Raw genomic sequence first — 19,933 nt, 5'->3', positions numbered from 1 at the left:
AGAAAAGTATAGAAGCCCCCCAATTTTCTGTCTCTACTACTTTTACTTCTCCCTGGGCCTCTGTGAGATAGCTGACTTTTTTTTTTTCCACTTTGGCTTGATAGTTTTTGAGGGTCTCTTCCAGTTTCAATCGCGCAGAAAACAAGAGAAATTGTTTTTCTCTATCATCCCCTTAAAGAAAAGAATGCTCCATCCCTTAAGATGACATTTCATTCAAACCCCTGGCCGTTTTGGCCCTCTTCAGATTTTACAGGAGAGCTTCCCAAGTCAAGAAGTAGAGATTCTTTAACTGCTAGCCATCCACTCCATCTCAGTCCTACGAGGGGTCACCTACCTTAGGAGATCATGAGTCAACAAAAATGGAACTTTTTTTGAAGGACAGCTCACCTAAGAATGAACCTTAGCCCTGCCACATAGTAGCCGGTGACATCGTGCCAGCTCACCCTCTCTCAGCCTCAGTGTTTTCCATCTGAAAAATGGGGCAGTTCTCTGAAGGCTACTGGGTGGATAAGAGACACAGTATCAGGGAAATGCCTGCCCCCAGTGGGGACCTGAGAGACGGCCCTGCCCTCCTCCAGGCCTCCTTTCGATGACGATAGCACCTCTCCTCTTTCCACGGTCCCCAAGATGTCAGGAGCCTGGGTCCCTTCCTCAGTGGCTGCCTCCTCTCTGAAGTCGGACCCTATCCCTTTCCCTTCAGTCGCACAGCCCATTGCTGGGGTGTAACTGTATGTGAAAGAAAAAGAGGGAAAATGGCTTCTCTGCTAAAACCACAGCCTCAGATCTGATACTGAAAGAATCCATTGGCACTGGCCCCAAACTAAACAATTCAGAGATATCCAGGACCATCCTCCAAGGCTGGCAGCCGGCTCCAAGCTGAGCTCCACTCCCAGAAGCTCACGGGGCTCCACCCCACAACTCCCTTCCTCCATGGAAAGGGGGCTGGGAAGAAGGGCTTGGCACTCCGGGGCAAAATTCTCTCTCTCTCTCTCTTGCCTTCCCTCCACAAAAACCACACACACACTCACATGCATATTCACATGCACATTCACACTCACGCACACATGCGCGCACTCACACACTCGCACCTGCTTGCACACTCACGCACACACACTGATTTTCAGAATGCTCTTGGCGCTGCCCACCCCTTCCTGAGCTGGACAGAGCTGCGAGAACAGGGTCTGCCTGGCCAAGGCTGCCGCCTTCATTCCCAGCCCCCTCCTCTCCTCATCCAGAGTCGAGGTTTTGTCAGGAGGTTCAGGGGAGGTGGCTGGTGGGAAGGGGGGGCTGCACACACATCCTGGCTGCTGCCAAGTCCTTTTCTTTTCCCCACAGTGTGTTTTATAAGCCGGCATGTAGTTTATTCTTCTCCTAAACACTTTGCTGGGGTGCAAGGCTGAAGTTGCCATAGAAACACCTTTTAACTCCTCCTCACCCAGAAGGTTGCACCAGTCCCCAGAGCTTTGGGGGAGAAAGGCAAAAAGAGACACCTGTGGATGAGGAGAGTGGGGGGAGGGGCACGGGGGATCCCCCAGAAAGGGCTGCGCAGGGCATGCTGTGCCCTTCAGGGCACCATGGCGCCCGACCGTGGAGAGTTCTAGAAGCAGAAGCTGGTGGGCTGGCTTGAGCATTTTTAACAGACTGTCATAGAGGGTTGATTGGTGGGGTTATGAGGGGCCAGGCGGAATGGGAGCTTCTACACTATTCCTTCAGGGAAAAAGCAAAGCTTCAGGTCAGCCTGGAAACCAGAAAGGCTCTGAACAAGGAAAATAAGAGCCCCCTGCTGGTCGCCATCAGGGTGCTGCTGAAGGCCCGGGGAGGTCAACGAGCAGGGCATGCGACCTCCACACCTCCCGTTTGTGAAAGCATTAGCTCATCCCCGCCTCTAGTACACTGCACCAAGCCCAGGCAGCGATTTTGGATCCATGCCAGCACATGGAAGATTTTGCTTCTTTTTGATTTTTGCTACCACAACGTTCTGGTCATTAGATACTCTCTGGTAGCTTAGCTTTTCTCTAGGATCTTTATTAAAGGGGGAAAGGAACCATTTCTGAATAAATCCAGAGAAAGTATCCGCAACTTTCTGTATCAGCCCATACTCACGGCAGGAAACATTATTGGAGACAGACCTGAGTCAAGGTTGGCTGAAGCGGGGTTTACTTGCTCCTCTTGCGCCTTTCCCCTGGTAAACTTCCATGGTGGAAGCCAAAAAAGCAGAGGGCAAAGGGGAAGGAAGAGGACCCCTGTCCACGCCCTACAAAAATCCACGTGATCTCAGGCAGCAAGTTGATTCCTCCTGTTGGCTGGTGAGGTCCTCACTCACCCCAGCAGACCACAGCAGTGGCAGCAGCTCCAGACACCAGTCAGGTGGGACTGACCCCAACCGAGGGGAGGCGGGCATGGCCAAGTTGTATTTGGGTGGGGCGCTCAGAAGGGAAGAGAGAAAACCAGCCCAAAGGAGTCCTGCCAAGCACTCCGCAAACCCAGGGGCCAGCGGGCTCCCCAGGGAGGGGGCAGGGGGCGCCGGGCAGCCCCCAGGAAGCCTCCAACAAGGGCAACCCCAGGTCACACCAACGCCCAGGGCTGACCTTCTGGTCACCGCGGCCACCTCTCTGGCTCCTCCTGGGCTCGGCCTGACCCCCCGCCCCCCAGCAGCACCCCTCCCACACTCAGCCGCCTCCCCAGCCACCCGGGAACGGCTGCCAGGCCCCTGCTCCTCCCACTCCTCACCCGCACACTTGTGGAGTCCTCACCCAGGACCCAGTGGAAAATTTCCTTTCCCCTCTATGACTGTACTTAAAACACACACACTCCTTTCTTCACCTCTGAACGACACAGAGGGAGGACGGCGAGACGGCGTCCCACCCCAGGCGTGCGGGCGCATACTCTCTCACACACACACACACACACACACACTGGACGTGCATGCTTTATGAGCTGGAAAGGAGGGGAGAGATGTTTTACAGCTGCTGCTCCACCTCTGGACATCCAAACACAAATGTCCAAAGCACTCCCAAACAACTTTCCCAGGACACTCCCAAGGCCCTCCGTGAAAAACTCGTTCTACATCTTTCCTGGGTCTCAGTAACCAAGACACATTCTAGTTTGGAATTGTCACGGTGATGTGACCCTTGGCCTTTTCGTTCTCTGGGTGACAAATCTTATTTTCCACTGCTCATTCTCCCCCGCCCCACACACATTTAAAGAAAAAAAATAGCATTCCTGTGAATTTTCACAGCCATGTGATGAGTGACCCCTCACACATACCCCACCTCCAGCTTGCTATCCACGGCTCTCAAATAGTTCCTCAGGGGGCAGAACCCACCCCACGCTGTGCTTCTCATTTCCCTCCTTAAATCCACCCAAACTTGGCAGCCTGCAGCGGTTCTCCGTTCTCGCCTGAGGAGCTCCCTTAGCACTTGCCGCTTGGGTCTCAGTGGAAAGACTGAACTTGGCGGGTGCAGGAGAGGATGCAAACTCCAGAATACTCCAAGTTTCTCCTCCAACTCTCAGTGCACATGGCTGGCAACTTTTTTTTTTTTTTTTTTTTTAATTAACCAACATCCTAGCCCTTTACTTAGCATTCCCAGTTTTAGGAAACTTCTCCCCGCCCTTCTCCCCCAGCGCTTTCTCCCATGATAGTGCAGAGGGGGATTTTTCTAATGTCAAAAGGACAGGTAGGGACCACATGCTCCAAAAGGAGAGTGAAGGCGCTGAGGGTCCACTTAGCCAGTTTGGGTTTTCTCTGCACGACATCGCCCCGCCCGGCTCTGCCAGGGAACCCACCCAAGGAAACTGAGGCTCGCCACCCCGCCCCCAAGCCCCCAAGCCCCCAAGCCCACCTGCGCCTCTCGGCGGGGGCTCGGCCGTGCCACCCCGTGCAGCACACAGGCCGGGGCTGTAGCGCTCCAGGGGGAGCGTGGGGGGGGGCTCGGGTGGGGACTGGGGCTTACCGATGTCAGAGTTGCAGAAGGCGTCCTGAGGGTGGCTGGGCGAGCATGTGCACGCCTCGGCGCCCCAGTGCCCCAGGCTCCAGCTGCCCAGGAGCACGACGAGCCCGAGCCAGGGCGTCATTGCTGCGGCCGCTGCTGCGGGGGCTGCTGCTCGCCTCTCAAAAGTTGCGGTGCGCGCCGCCGGCGGGGCCGCTGCAGCCGGAGCTCTCCTTCCCGCCGGTGCGGGGCAACTCTGGCCTCCGGCGCGCCGCCCTCAGAGCGCCCAGGCGGGACGGGATGCGGCGCGATGAGGCTGCCTCGGGGCTGGCGACCGAGTCCGCGGGCAGAAGGAGCGGGAGCCGGAGCGGGAGGAGGAGATGCCACCCGAGCGCTCGCCTGCTGCGCGCTGCCCGCTCTGCCCCGCGCCGGGGCTGCGGGGAGATATAGCGCGGGTCCCCGGGGCACCCCCCCCCCTTCGGGCGCTCGCGGCCCGCCCCCTCCGACCAATGGCAGAGCCGCATTACCTCATCGGCCCTCCGGGGGGGGCGGGGCCGGGGGCGCGGGGCGGCGGGGCGGGGCCGCCCGGGACCGTTCCGATCCTTTTAGGGAATAATGCGGCTGTGGGCACGCGAGTGGGTGGGCTGGGGCGCGCCCGGACCCACGTTCGCCGCTTGGCCCCCGAGTGGCGCCTGCTGTGCCCCGTGTCTCCTGCACCCTCGCCCCACGCCCACCCTGGGCGCCTCTGGCTCGGGCAAGAATCAGCTCCCACCTACCTCTCAGCCCAGCACAACTCTCAGGGCAGTTCAGAGGCGCCCTGGTGCCGGCGACTTTGGCTGCACCAGGCGGGAAGCCTAGGAGAACTTGCCACCCCTCCACCTTTTCTGGGGAGAGCAGAGACAGAGGGGAAAGGTCCAGTCAGATGGCATCCCCTCTCTCTGACTTTCCTGCGCAGGAAGAAGTCATCTGCCCTTAGGAGCTGGCCATAATAGAGGGATGTTTTCTCCAGAACAAACGGGATTGAGAATTCATTCAACAAACACTGTTCTGGATGCCGGGTGAGCAAGACAAAGTCTTGTTCCCATGGCCCTTGCAGGCAATACATCAGTAAATCCATGAATTTTTCTATGGTGAAAAATTCTCTGAGAAAAAAGAGAAAGCACAGTAATGGGCTGCAAATGGCTGGGGAGGGTGCTGCTTTCTATGGGATGGAGAAAAGGCCTGAGGAGGTGACTTCCTAGCTGGGTGGGAACCAGGAGAAGGATCACCATGTGGCAGTCTAGTAGGAGAAAGCACCAGGCAAGGAGAACAGCAAGTGCAAAGGTCCTGAGCCTACGTGAAGAACAGAAAGTAGAAAGAGCAGGAGGCAGTGGTAGCCCCCAAGGCAGGCAGGTATCCATCCTTTAGCAAGGAATTTGGGGGTGAACTGACCTAATTCTGGGGTGGCACCAGATCCTGGAGAACTGTCCAAGATCCTAGCCTACTAGTTATAGTGAATGATTAGTAGTAACTAATGCTATTACTATTCCTATTGTTAAGTAACATTGTGATTTTACATTTTTACAAGCAGAGTTCCATATCTCATCTCATTATCTCTCACAATAATCTTTCTGGAAAGGAAAGCCACAAATGTGCAAATGGTGCAGAAAGGTGAGATGACTTGGTGACCAGCTCGGAACCCTACTCACTCATTTCTGCTCTCTTAAGAGACATTTATTTCCCTGGACTCTAAAAGCACAGTAAACTCTAACATTTGCAGCTGGGGTCTTCTAACTTCCTACCCTTGCATCTTTCTTGTCTCTTCCACCTCATCGCTGTTTAGAAGGAAACTTGTTTACTTTGGGCTACAGAAATGCTAAAATTTGGAACAAAATAAGGCCTCGGAATACTGGTCAGAAATGCAAGTTTAGCCTCTTTCCCAGAAAAGTGAGAATGGGACGGCAGAAGCAGAAAAGTTGGATCCAGATGGATTTCCAAGAACATTTGTAAACTCCTTTTCTCCTCTTAAACATTTTAACCATAGAGAAGGGACCTCAGTTTCCACATTTTTCTGTCCTGTCCTTCTACCAACTTTTAAGACCCTTCCCGCCTCACCTATAATTGCAGCTTACTCGGTAGAGATCATTCCCCTATCTGAACATTTAGTCAATTCCTTTGCTCACTGCTTCATGGAATGTGGTGGTGTTATTTCCCCAGTCACACCAGAAACACTTTGAGACCTGGGATAATTGGCCACACTTTTTTTTCTTTAGCTCTCAGAGTATGAGAGAGGTTTGCAGGAGACCTGCACGTGAGTGTGACCAGCAGCCCCTCAAGTCCTGAGGAAGGGGCACTCCAGAGGCTATGTGGTAGATCCGGGTTGAAGGAGGGCATGCAAGGTGGAATTTGTGAGATTATCCCTGCACAGTCCCAGTCATGTGGAAGGCTTTATAAGATTTTTTTTCCAGGCCAAATCCACTTTGAATAAGATGTGATGGAGGCCATCTCTTCTCTGCTTTCTTTTCAAACTCTAGTTTTATCCAAAATGCCAATATTTTCTCCAAGGGGAGTCCTTGTCTAGAAGATGAATATCAGACAGATAACTTTTGCTGAACTTCAAGGAGCCAGTTCCTCGATTCCTCGTAGAAAGCATCTGATTACTGCAGCTACTTAATTATGTAAGCACAAGAGTAATCTGATTTGTTTTCCAGCTGAAAGGTAATGAAATTGCCTTTTGGTTTATTTCATCTCACACCCTATCCTAAGCTGATCCATGCAGAGGTCAACGAACACTGAGAGTTTTTCAGTTGGATGTTTCCCTAATGTCTAAACTGGGAGACCTCCCACCTCCTCCTCCCACCCATGTGAGGTCAGCTGAGCTGTCACCTGGCGGAAGAGGCAGAGTGAGCTCTGTGAATCCTTGTAGAGGGGAAGCCACCATCCAGTGCTGGTCCCCCCGGCAAGCAAACCTCAAAGCCATCCATCAAGATGTCAGGGGCCTAATAGTATGTAAGAACTGCTTTTTCAAGACCACTTTATGAGCTCAATTGAGAGGACCTGGAGCTAATGGTAAGAATGAAGATACCGGCTCTCCTGGTTTCTCTTGACAGCTAAGAACAATGATAGATTTATAAACCTAAGAAGATCTCAAGAGGTCTCAACATCTACCAGGTTGACCTGGTAGTCCCTTTTCTGAAACTTTCCTGGAAAGGTGAGTCCATGTCCACCCCCTTCATATCAAATTATAGGGTGCTGGGATCCATAAGAAGTCCTGTCATAGATATTGAGAACAAAAAGGGCCCCATTTTATAAGTGGGGCAAATAGGGTTTAGATTTGCCCCCATGCTTCAGGGGCTAGTAGCAGAGCCTGGCTTGTGGTGCAACCACCTGATTCCTTACCTGTGGCTCTTTCCAACACCCTCCTGGGCCTCAGTCCTCACAGCTGCAGCTTGCAAATGCAGTGCTTGCTGGCCACAGAAACCCCATCCACTTGCTGCTCCTGGAATCTGGCGTTTCCAGATCTGCAGAACAGTCCATATCAGAGTCTCTTGTCTGGTAACAGTACAGGGAGCATGTCACCTGCACTGACCAAAGAGTTCTCCATTATGATCATCTCTTTTGTGCCCTTCAGAGCAAAGAGAGATCTGTACTCTTCAGAGGTTCCTCTTGTTTATTTTTCCCTGTCTGAATTATTGTCTAACACCTTTGGAAAACATCCTGAACATATCTCTGCAACGAACACATGAAAACTTTCTTTCTTGAGGACAAAAGAGCCTGGGGTGAAAATATATATATATATATAGGCATGCCCTTGTCTTGGACTAGCCACTTCACCTGTCTAGGCCTCAATTTCCATGTTTATAAGATGAAAGATATACCTCAGTGGTCTCCAAGATCCCTCTCGGCTCAAAAATCTGAGTTTCTATGGGAGACTCTCAAGGACGAGGTGGGTGTTACTGAAGAGATGACAGATCTTCCCCATTCAACAGGTTTAAGACAAATCAAGTGTGCCAAGCCTAAACAGCACCCATCAATCTCTTGATCAGCGCTTATTGATTTCCTATTCTGCTCTCTCCTCGAAAACTGGGCACTGAAAACAAAGAACTTCAGAGAAGTTTGTGGTGGCGGAGGCATGGAGTGTGAGGGTCTTGTTTCTGGTACAGTCTGGGTAGAATTACTTTTTTTTTTTTTATTTTGAGGTCAGGGAGCATGTCTTTTTTGGGGCCCATAGCATATTTCCAAAATTCAGTGAACTCCTACAAGTCCTTCGGATCTCTGTTTAGATGTCACCTTCTCCAGGAAGCCTCCTCTGGGTACGATCCCAGACTGGGAGGGATCCCAGTCTGAATTAAGCCCCCTCCTGGGTACGCTCACAGCCCCCTGGCCTGCCTTCATTCCCAACACTTAGCCGACTGTAAGTGGAAGGTAAACTCCTCGGGGACAGGGGATCGAGTGTGGATAGCAAAGAGCTCTGTAATAGGCCTTGCTTGAATGGGTTGAGTTGAACTGCAGGGACTCCTTCCCAGTATTCAACAGTGAGGTGGGAGTTCCTGGGCACTCCCCAAGCCCGATCCCACCGGCCAGTGCCAGGGGGCGCTATAAGCCAGGGAACACCCGTTCTCTGAGCCTGCAGTCCTCGCTGGTCTCTCTGAGAGTCAGGAGGGGCAATCTGCCCCTCTGGCCGGTGGAGTTCGGGTGGCTCCGAGTTGGTGAAGCTAATCCCTCCAGTCTCAGGGGCCATAAAGCTCTCAGTCAACATTCCATTCTGAGTCAGTGGCTGCTTAGCTCCTCCGCCCCAAGCTGGACACATATCAGCCCAAGGGGAGACGCTCTCTGGAAGGTCCTGACTTGTGAATCATTGGTTTGGGGGCCTCGGGGGCATTCTGGGAACACAATGCAGAGGATGCCGTGGTCCCACTCTTAAAGGGCAGAGCTGGCTTCCGGAAATTAAGCCCGGAGAAGGTGCTGACAAGACATGTATCGTTTCTGTTGCCTCATAAGGAAACAGCTCTTTTCTGCCCCTTCCCCAGCAGACCCTAGCCACCGTGCCTCCCCCCAAATCCATAGTCCATCTGAAAGTCATTATAGTCAAAATAGCCTTTTCCAAGCAACAGACAGCCCTGGGCCACCCATCACCACGTGCCCTGGCCAGACCCTCAGTGGGGTTGCTGCCCAGCACCAGGTAATTACGAACCTGAGATGGTAGGTACCTTCAGGTTCTCTCCGTGTCTGGCACCGGCAGGAAGTAAACACCTTTCCTGGCATCCATCTGGAGCCAATTTCATAGCAATAAAATTGCAGGGTGTCTCTTGCCCCAGCTCTCTCTCAGCTTTGCCAGGGAACTGAAGATCCTGCAGCAAGAGTCTGTGGCTACATTCACGTGAATCTTGGGCTTTTTGTGTTTCTTTCCATAGAGAACTACTCCCAGTACTATTAAGCCAGGGAACATGTGCGCAGTAGAAACGTTTTGTGCCTTGTGCTTTCTGGGGTGGCGGGAGATGGGAAGCAGAGTTTAAGCCCAGCGTTTTCTTTCCTTTAATGACCACAGGCTCAGACAGTCAATTATTTCTGTGAAGGGTAATAAGAAGTGGAGGGAGGACTTCTCCTCAATCCCATTTTAATGTCTTCCTGAGGCCCGTGGAGTTGATATGGTTTTCCTTTAAAAATGAGTCACTTTTTTGTTGTTTCTTTGAAGGCTGGGTGCTCAGCTTCACGTAGAGGATGAGAGAACTAGGTGCTCTCATGGTTTGGGAAGGAACAGGATGGATGGGCAGCTGGTCTCCTGTCCGAATGGACTGAAGATCTTGCTTCTGCCAAGGCATCTGCGCTCTCCTCAGCAGAACCTGCTGGAATCAAACCTGACTGGTCCTGTACTGTGGGGAAGACCAAAATGCGTTTGACACTATCGATCACATCCTCCTTTAAATGTGGCTGCTGATACTCTATTTTCTCTGAGTCTTCCCCTTCTACCTCTCTAACTCTGTACCTTCTCAGGCTTCTCGGCAGGCTCTTCCTGACACTAAACTCTAAGTGCTGCCCAATTTTCTGTCCTTGGCTTCCTTCCCTTCCCTACTATCCTGTCCACTGTCCCTGGCTAGTCTCACCCACACCTGTGGCTTCATGCCTACCACATGCCATTTGTCTTAGAAAGGGTATTGCAAGCACCAGTGTCCCTCTGAGCTCCAGACCTCTATCATGGACAGCCTTACCTGGAGATCCCATAGCTACCTCAGGCTCCAGGTATCCAAAACTCACGGTCTCTTCCCCTCCAGGATTTGCCATCCCCATGAGTGACATCGTCCACCAAGTCCTCTCAGCCCTCATGCCACAACGTCTCTTCTGACTATCCCTTTCTTGTTCTCCCCACCATTTCTGCCCTGGATTAGAAATGGACAATCACAAAAGTCCCATGAATAAATAGGCGCCCTGTCCAGAATCTTTCTCTATCAAGTTCAGCTTTTGTACCACTGCTCATGTGAATTGTTCAATGTAAATCTGAAGTCATGCTATCCCTTGCTTAAAATGATTTACCCATTCTCCATGGCTTTCTGAACAGTTCTAAACTTCAAACAAAGAGATACAAAGCCCTGTGTGCCCTGCCCTTCTTAGGGCCCCTACACTCCACAACTGCAGGGGGCCCCGTTATATGGAACACAATGTGATTACTGCCCCTACGTTGGGATAGGCAGGCCCTGTCCTTGCTTATCTCTCCAAACAAAGGTCACCCTTATTCGCATCTCCCGACTCTCTATAACCCTTTATTTATTTATTTTATTAAATTGTCTTTTTTATAAGGTACATAGATCACAAAAAAATGTTACATTAAAAAATATAAGAGGTTCCCACATATCCCACCCACACACCCCCACTCCTCCCACATCAACAAACTCTTTCATCATTGTGGCACATTCACTGCACTTGGTGATTATGTTTTGGAGCATGCTGCACCACAAGGATTATAGTTTATGCTGTAGTTTACACTCTCCTCCAGTACATTCAGTGGATTATGGCAGGATATATAATGTCCAGCACCTGTCCCTGCAATATCATTTAGGACAACTCCAAGTCCTGAAAACGTCATAATCGGTTTCCTGCCCCAGAGCCTTACTCATGCTGGACCCTCCTTTGCAGGGAATCCATCCTCCACCAACACATTCCCTGCCTGCCTCCACCTCATCGGCCAGGAAACTTTCAGCTCGAGTCACCACCTCGGGAATGTTTTCCTGACCTTCCTTCTGCCATGGCAAAGTTGGCCACCCCCTATGCCTTTCCTTCCTTGTCCCCTCTGCCCCCTGCCTGCACCGGATCCCCCAGGCTTCCATCCTGGTTCCCCTCACACTCCGTGGTCCCTGGTGGTTGATATGTCTGACACTCCTCTAAACAGCAAGAAATTCCTGGAGCTTCTCTGATATCTAACACAGCATCTGTCTGCACACAGTAACACTTACCAAATGCTGAAAGCAATAAACTCACCCAAAGAATACCAGAAAAAAGGGAGAGTCAGAATATCACCTTCACAAGTTCACCAAGTGCAGCAGAGGTTCTGGAGTCCAGCTTCTTGGGTGCAGAAAGTCAACAGATCAGGCTTCCGGAGTTGATTGGTCCTAGATTTATAGACCAGCAAACCAACGCAATCCCACTGGCTTTCTTTCTCATGAGATCCTTGTCACTAGGCTAGAGCATGCCTGTCAGTGCGACCCCCCAACCCCATAGTTTTTCTCCTGATAAACACTGAGAGCTTCACACAAAGCCAATTTCTCATCAGAAGGTGTGAAGTATGAGGACATTATAAGACGTGGCTTTCAGTGGAGACACTGCAATTCTCCTTCTTGCTGAAACAAAGGTGTTGCCCAGCGAAAGGCAATGCATAACCGACCAGCAAGAGTCCCCTATCCCTGGACAGTGCCGGACACACACTACCAACTTTGGGCTCTTTGGTCTTCCCAGTCTTCAACTCCAGACTGGTCACACCACCACCACTACCACCACCACCCCTTTCTCCTAGACTTTTTGCACTGGGAATAATGCATTGCATGTGTACTACATTCTACTTTTTAGATTACAGTCACCATCCAACAATTACACCCCCCCCCCCAGGTCAACAGCCTTGTGTTCTGGTGTTGTCAGAGCTTCAACTCTACCCTTACTGGTTTTGGTTTCCTACCACAGATAGCTAAGCACATGCACAGTGTGTTAATTATATGGCATCCATGCTTAGAAGACAGGCAGCTTTACTTCCAAGTTATGGGTTTGCTGTTCCACTGATCTTCTCCATTTGCCTCTCAGCTTGTCTGTCATGGTGTGATTATCAAATCTTGGAGGAATGTGGCAGGGTTCCCACCTTTCTTTCCTTCTTCCTTTAAATTTTCACCAAACACTGAATGAATGCCTACTACATGCTAGGTGCTGGGGATATGACAGTGTACAAGGCAAAGACCTGCCCCAGGACTCCCCAGCCTAGGGGGAAAGTAAGACAATAAAACAATGGCTGGTGGTGAGAACAGGGAGAGGATCGATGAGTTCTTGAGATCACAGAGCTGGGTCACTCATCCTGGGAGAGACCAGATGCTCAGGAATCCATATTGTGGTAAGACAGAAAGGAGGAGGATAGAACTGTGGGTCACCAAGTCCAAGCCCCTCATTTTACAGGCACAGAAAGAAGCCCAGAAAAGTGGACTTTCATGTGGCTACGGAGGATTATCGGCAAAAGCAAGACAAGGAATCAAGTCTTAGTATCTAGTCATCAGTCCGCTTCTCTAATTCGCCCCTGGTCCCATTAGAGGTATTCAGGAAATAATTATTACCCTGTCCTGTAGCATTCATCAACCTTGGAATGAGAAGCTGAAAAATGATTTCTAGTAAGAAAAAGAGAAAGGAATTAGTTTTAGTTGATTGGCCACCACATACAAGGCACTTTCAATACAGTATTTCCTCTGGTTCTCACGACCAGAAATAATAGGTAATATTTTATATCCATTTTTTGGTCAAGAAAACTGAGGCTCAAAATAAGTTCAATTGCATGTCCAGGTTCTTCCAAGGGAGGAAGTGGCAGAGCAGTGATTCAGATCTCTTTCTGAAACCTGCAAAGATACTAATTACATAGGTGCTCCACAGGCCACTTGTAGTCTTAGTTTTCCTCTTTGTCTTTTGCCTTCTCACTGAGTGCTTCAGGCTCTTGTGGTCCTATGATGTAACCAAGCAAAGAGAAACACAGTGACACCTCCAACCTCATCCCACCCCACCCTGCACACACAGGGGTCAGGGAGGAAGCTTTATGAGATGCAGATGAGATGCAGCTCTTCTTTTGCATACTTTACAGTAGAGAGAAGGCTGGAGAGATTACACAGTGGGCAATTTCTGAGGACGTGGGTGTGCTCTCTCTTTCTTACTCAGAATTTGGATGGATGCCACAGAAAAATTACATCTGTATGATAAAGAAAGGGCCCAGAACCCAGAGGCAAGCTGATGGAATACTGATCAGTACATTTTAATAGCTCTTGAATATGGCTTTATTTCCTTCTGAAATTTCAAGTTTGAAATTGAGGCAATATACCAGATTTTTGTCCCACTTCTGCTACACTCTATAGCTGTGTGACCTTGAGTAGTAAATCAATGAACCCTCCTTTCTTCAACTATAAAACCAGCAGGTTGGATTTAATGATCTCTCAAAACCCTTCCCAGATGAATATTCCAGAAGGTAGCCTGATGTAGGGGTTAGGATCAAGGCCTGTAATATCAAAAAAACCTAGGTTTAAATCAGGGGTTTTTAACCAGGGTGGTCCACGAGCTTGAAATGAAAAAAATCAACTGATCATCTTTATTTTCTCTGACCGCTAACTGAAACCTAGCATTTCCTTGACTTATGAGTGTATGCAATAAATAAATTACATTCATTCTCATTTCACCTGCCTGGCAAAGGGGTCCGTGGACAAAAAAAAAAGGTTAAGAACTCCTGGCTTAAATCCTTCTTCAGACACTTTTTCACTGTGACCTTGAATAAGTTCCTTCAATCTCTCAGATGCCTCAAGGCAAAATGGAAGTGAGAATTCATACCTCATAGGATTTTCATGATAATCAAATAAGGTATAATGAGTAAGGCACTTGGCACAGGGCCTGGCCCATTAGTAAATTCTCACTGAAAACCTATAAGTGACAAGGTGTGGCCCTAGGGGTTAAGATTAATGAGACCAGCCCCTGCCCTCAAATAGCCTCCAGCCTAATGATCTATGTTTATAAAGAATATTTCCATAACTCCTTTGACCATGTAATACCCAAGAAAGGGAGGGGAAGAAAGAGAAGAGAAAATGAAAATTTGATAGCAATAGCTCATTCCTGTCGAGTACCTGCTGGGCACCAAGCATTCTTCTAAGTGCTTTGCATACATTAATTCCTACGAATCCTGTGAAGTAGCTGGGATGACCATAACCATCTCTCTTGTTCAGATCCCTCTTGGAAATTGAGGACCAGAGAGATTAAATCTATTGCTTAAGATTGCATGGCCCAGAATGCTGCCATCCTGGGCCTGGAGGCATTGGGGTTAGCTAGCTGGTGCTCTTCCTCCTTCCACTCCACGTTCATCATGGAGAAGGTGAACATGCAGAGAAGAGCAAGGGCTACAGGGCCAGAGGTCTAACTTCTGCCACGGAGTGGGTCTTGCTTTCTAGAATGCTGTTCCCACTGATCAAAATGTGTGATAACATGACTCAGATCTGTCCCCTAGTAGAGGAAACACTTAGTAGGGCATCAAATTCATCAACAAGCCCTCCTGGAGTACAATGCTCAGTTGGCTCAATGTAACTTCCAGCCCTTTGGATGAGCATGTAAGTTAGAATCAGAACACTTGGTTCAAGCCTCATCTTCTCCATCTACTAAGTTACTCTCTGAGCTCATGTTTATTTGCTATAAAATAAAGAACAAGCATCTAATTCACAGAGGTAGTTGCAAGGAACAAATTTAAATACTTAACACTGCCAAGCATTAATTAGGTGCTGGTCCTGTTCTAAGTACTTTGCAGGGTATTGATACTTAAATGACAAATTTAATTTGCACATACTATGGTGTAGGGGCTGTTGTTATCATGCCCGTTTTACAGAAAAGGGAGCTGAGGCACAGAGATGTAGAGAAACTTAGCCAAAGTCACACAGCTAGTAAGAGCCAGAATTCAAAGTTCAGCATCCAACCCTGTGCTCCTCACCACCTCTCTGCACTCAGTTGAAAACATTTTCTAGACAGTTTTCTTTTTTCCCCTATTCATGTCTTAGCCTTGGCCATACCATTCCCCTGGCCTGAAGTGCTTTCCTCCTTTCACCGGACCACTGCTTACTTGTCTGTAGGACTGGAGACTATGGCTCTGGAGCCCCCAGGGATGTGTGTACCCACTCATGACAGCTGACTCTTCAGTCTTCCAGAATTTTGTGAGTCCATTGTTAAACTCGGCCATTATTAAAATTTTGATGACATAAGCTTTCCATTAAATAAGTGATATTAAATACAAGGGCCATGACTACTTAAAACTCATCACTTCTTAATTATTTGCCCACATTATATGCTTACCTATGGCCTTGAGGTCATTTCCATCTGTGGCACCTGTGTGGCAGAACGGCTATAAAATGGTGTGCCCCATGCGTTCTTCCCAACTTGCAATGACACCACATTGGTAGCCTAAAATTAACCATTGTGACAGTGTTTACACCACAGACACTGGCAAATGCTGCAACTCAGGGCTTTTGTTCTGGAAAGCCAGTTGTTAAATGTTTATCAACATAACAATGAGCCAGACCATCTTGGTTCTAATCCCAGCTCTGCCATGTCCTGATTCTGGGATCTTAGAAAAATAACTTAACAACTTCCTCATCCATAAAATAAGGATAATAGCAGAGCTTATCTAAAAGAGTTGTGAGCAATAAATGAGATGACACGTGGAAAGGATTGTGGCAGAGTACAAGGTAGCGAGTCAGGAGAGAACAGCCACTGTCAATATTGCCGTGGAGACACATCTGCCCCCAGTCTGGGTGGCCCCATCAGAGATGATCTTTTACTTGACCTTCTTCACACTGTACTGGGATGGTCACTTTCCCTCTTTAGAAAGCCAGCTAATTAACAAAAGCGAGTTGAGTCTTCTCTTCCTGGTATTTACCACAATGCCTGACACACAGTAGGTCCTCCACAACTAGTTACATTATATCCCCTGCTAAGAAAGTTCAGAGTTAGGAAACTTGGAGGTCTCCCCAATCACATTCCAAATTTTAGTGATTCTTCTCCACCCCCAAAGCATTGCTGGAATATTGGGTTTAGGGGGTCTTGCCTTGGGGCACCTTAAAGCGAGATCATTTTGGAATTTCGGGAACAAAAAGCAACCTGACTCGGTGCCCAGCAGGCCCCCTGCACGCTGGACTCTGTTTTATAACAAAATTCTTGGTGCATAACATAGGGAGCCCCTAAGATATTCCTAGCAGGTCAAGTAGGAATAGGACCAGTAACTTTCCAAACTGCTCCAAGGTAGCCGGAACTGCTTTCCGCCTCAAGTATTTCGAGAAAAAAGTCCTCGGTATCACATCCACAAACTATAAAAGAGATTTCACATACCTGGAGTGCTTTTTCCTGGCCTGGGGAGCCAGTGATTGGAGGCTGGTTTCAAGAGGAAAGGACGGGAGAGGCTGAAAGCATGTTGAAAAATCATTTTTTGTCTGTTGTTCCTTTGTATGAACTGCTCGCTGGCTTATGCAACGCTCAGTAATTAAAATGGCTGGAATGCTTCGCATTTTTACGGCAACATGAAGGCGGCTCGGAGGTCTAGAGTTGGGGCCAACCGGAGGGGGGCCAAGCCATCTTACCCGGCTGCCCTTGGCCCGACAGAGGCAGCTGGCATCTGGCTTGGGGTGGCGGGGAGGAGGGCGGAAGACAGAGGAGTCAAGTGTGGCTCTTACTCCGCTCCCCCTACCCTGGTCAGGTGCGTCCAGGAGCAGCACCTTTAGAATAAAGATACACTTGGCCACCACCTTCTGAAAGTCTGTAATGATTAGTGCAGATGCCTAGGAATGATAAACAATAGCAAAGCTCCCTTTTATTAAGTTTCTACCATGTGCCGGGTCCTGAATTAAACACTTTGTGCATATATTGTATGATTTCAAGATCATACCATTTTCCAGCTCAAAACTCTCTGTTGGATCCCGGGATGCTTAGGATAAATTCCAAACTCTTCACCCTTCAAGGCCCTGCCTGCTCTGGCCTCGCTGCCCTTGTCCCCCCATTCCCCCCCCCCACCAAGCTCATCCTGTTCCCACCACACTGGCCTCCTTCCCGTCCTTTGATCAAGTCAAGCTCCGTCTCATCTCAAGGACTGCCCTCCCTGACTCTTGCTTCTGCGTTCCCCGCCATATTGCCACTGCCAGCGCCTTCTCATTATACAACTTCCAGCTCAGATGTCCCCCTTCTCAGAGAGGTCTGCCCTGGCTGAGGTCACACAACCATCCGCAGTCACTCATGCCTCCCGTTGCCCTTTGTTCAGGTTTATTTTCTTTTTAGTACTTATCACTGTCTGAAAACCTCCTGTGTATTTATTTGTCTCTATGTTTATGAGTTGTCTTTTCCAATGGAAGCTCCATAAGCTGGACACTCATTCACGGTTACATCCCCAGCACCTAGATAAGTGCTCCACAGAGATTTTTTGGAGTGATGAATCTTCACAACAAAATAGACATCTTTGTTCTCATTTTTCTGATGAGAAAACTGAAGCTCTGGGAGGTTAAGTCACTTGTCCAAGGTCAGACCATAGAAAGTGACTCCACCAAGGTCTGACTCCAAAGCTCCCGTTTTGGGATGGCTTTGCACAAGCACCCCCCCAGGACAGCTGCTGTGGATAACAGTGGAAAGATGATGACTGTATTTCAAGAGAAGGAGCAAGGACTCAAGGCTAACTATGAGCCTGTTAGTAGTGTATGACCGAGGTACAGAGAAAGGTGGGTACAAGCTCTTGATGGGAACCCATGACACTGGCATTCTAGTCCAAGCTCTGCCATCTGTGTGACCTTGCACAGATGTCTCTCTGGGTGTTCTTTGGAGTATGCAGATGGTGTTTTCCTCCACTTCCCCAGGGGCAGTTACCCAACAGTGCTCAAAACCCCAGTACCCCAAAGCCCCTTTCCTGTCCTGGATGGAGAGGCTGGCATGTTGCATAGAGCACTGGAGTAGAAACCACACAGTGGGGGGGGCAGGGGAAACACTCTCCCTGACCACGTGTCTGTGTCCCTGCCTGTGGGCAGAGTAAGAAGGCTGGATTTAGAAGCTGACTTTAAAAAGCTCAAGGTACTCAAGGATGGGCAGCCTTAGTTAAATGATGAGTGTCGTCACTGCTCCAATCCCTGGGCACCCACTGCCTCCCTGATAAAACCTGCCTGAAAAGCCTGCTCTTCTGGCCCTCAGAATCCACCCCCAGTGTCAACCTCCTTCCCTTTCATTTTAGCCAGGCAGGATCCATCCCTTTCCTCAGCCAGGGCACATATTGAATCTTCTTCCCACCATTAGCTTTTTTTTTAAAGGTTTATTTATTTATTTCTCTCCCCCACCACCACCAACCCCCCCCCCCCCCCCCGGTTGTCTGTTCTCTGTGTCTATTTGCTGCGTGTTCTTTGTCTGCTTCTGTTGTTGTCAGCGGCACAGGAATCTGTGTCTCTTTTTGTGGTGTCATCTTGTTGTGTCAGTTCTCCGTGTGTGCAGCGCCATTCCTGGGCAGGCTGCACTTTCTTTTGCGCTGGGCGGCTCTCCTTATGGGGCGCACTATCATTCAGACTTACAGAAAAGTTACAAGAACAGTTCGAAGAATTACCACAGATTCCTCAAATGTTATCATGTTATCATTTCCTTACTTCTTCCTTTCTTTCCCCCTCCTTCTCCTTCTGTTCTCTCTCTCCCTCTTCCTCTCTCTCTCAACTGCCCAAAAGTAAGTTGTAGACCTGATGATCCTCTAACTATTTCATTGTGTATTTCCTAAAACCCAGACCCGCATCTATTTTTGCAGTGTTAAATAGCTCAGACCCTGGAGTCAGACAAGCCTGTATTCCAAATCCCAGCTCTAACTCTTCCTAACTGTGTGCTGCTAGGCAAAAGGTTTTCTTTCTCTGGCCCTCAATATCCTCATCAGTAAAGTGGAACCACTAATAGTACCAAGCTCAGAAAGCTGATGTGGGAACTAAATGAGATCCTTCATTTAAGCAGCTCAGCACTGGCTTGGGACATGGAAGTTGAACAATAAATGGGAGTGTGTTTTACTAATAAAGTTTTTTACCCCCTCTTCGAAGTGGTGGAATTCCTGGGATTTTCTTAGAAAATCTCACAGGAAAAAGTAAGATAAGTTCCTTCAATTCTTTCAACCTCATTTTTTTTTTTTTAAAGATTTATTTATTTAATTTCCCCCTCTCCCCCGGTTGTCTGTTCTTTGGTGTCTGTTTGCTGCGTCTTGTTTCTTTGTCCGCTTCTGTTGTCGTCAGCGGCACGGGAAGTGTGGGCGGCGCCATTCCTGGGCAGGCTGCTCTTTCTTTTCACGCTGGGCGGCTTTCCTCACGGGCACACTCCTTGGGGGACACCCTTGCGTGGCGCAGCACTCCTTGCGCGCATCAGCACTGCGCATGGCCAGCTCCACACGGGTCGAGGAGGCCCGGGGTTTGAACCGCGGACCTCCCATATGTCAACCTCATTTTTTGATCACCTCAGTACCTGTTCTGGGTACTGAGATATAGGCATAAGTAAGACAGATGCAGTCCCCGTCCTCAGAGAGCTTGTATTCTCATGGTGAAGAAAGGCCATAGATATGGCAACAGATGGATGGACCACTTTACAGGACCATACGTGCAATGAAGAAGATAAAACCGAGTGGGAGGGAGGGGGCATATAGGGAGCTCCTTTAGCTAGTGTAATCAGAGAAGACTTGTCAGAGGAGGTAAGAGTTTTGCTAGATCCTTTCAATCAAGGAAAATGTACGCTGGAAACATGTCAGGCTCTTCTTAGTTGCTCAATTAATACCTTGCAAA

At 49.2% G+C, this 19,933-nt stretch overlaps 2 protein-coding genes and 1 long non-coding RNA gene across 5 annotated transcripts in view; 1 reads left to right on the top strand and 2 right to left on the bottom strand.

Moving 5' to 3' along the window:
- Nucleotides 1-4,478, bottom strand: part of TIMP3 (TIMP metallopeptidase inhibitor 3) — a 54,745-nt gene extending 50,267 nt beyond the window's left edge. Inside the window, exon 1 of the mRNA XM_004480814.5 lies at nt 3,954-4,478. Within this exon, the coding sequence (XP_004480871.1) occupies nt 3,954-4,074 (121 nt within the window). The 5' untranslated portion in view covers nt 4,075-4,478. The remainder of the gene's footprint in view (nt 1-3,953) is intronic.
- SYN3 (synapsin III) overlaps nt 1-19,933 on the top strand; it is a 540,064-nt gene that overhangs the window by 252,740 nt on the left and 267,391 nt on the right. The window lies entirely within an intron of this gene.
- LOC111761222 (uncharacterized) lies at nt 12,813-16,617 on the bottom strand. The gene is made up of 3 exons (XR_009188346.1): nt 16,494-16,617; nt 15,462-15,569; nt 12,813-13,091 (listed from the first exon to the last, which is right to left on the bottom strand). It is a non-coding gene; the product is annotated as an uncharacterized lncRNA (long non-coding RNA).

The sequence above is a fragment of the Dasypus novemcinctus genome, chromosome 12 (genome assembly GCF_030445035.2).
Source record: "Dasypus novemcinctus isolate mDasNov1 chromosome 12, mDasNov1.1.hap2, whole genome shotgun sequence".
NCBI classification, from domain to species: domain Eukaryota; kingdom Metazoa; phylum Chordata; class Mammalia; order Cingulata; family Dasypodidae; genus Dasypus; species Dasypus novemcinctus.
The sequence above is the reverse complement of the archived record's forward strand: the minus strand, read 5'-3'. Positions and strand labels throughout refer to the sequence as shown.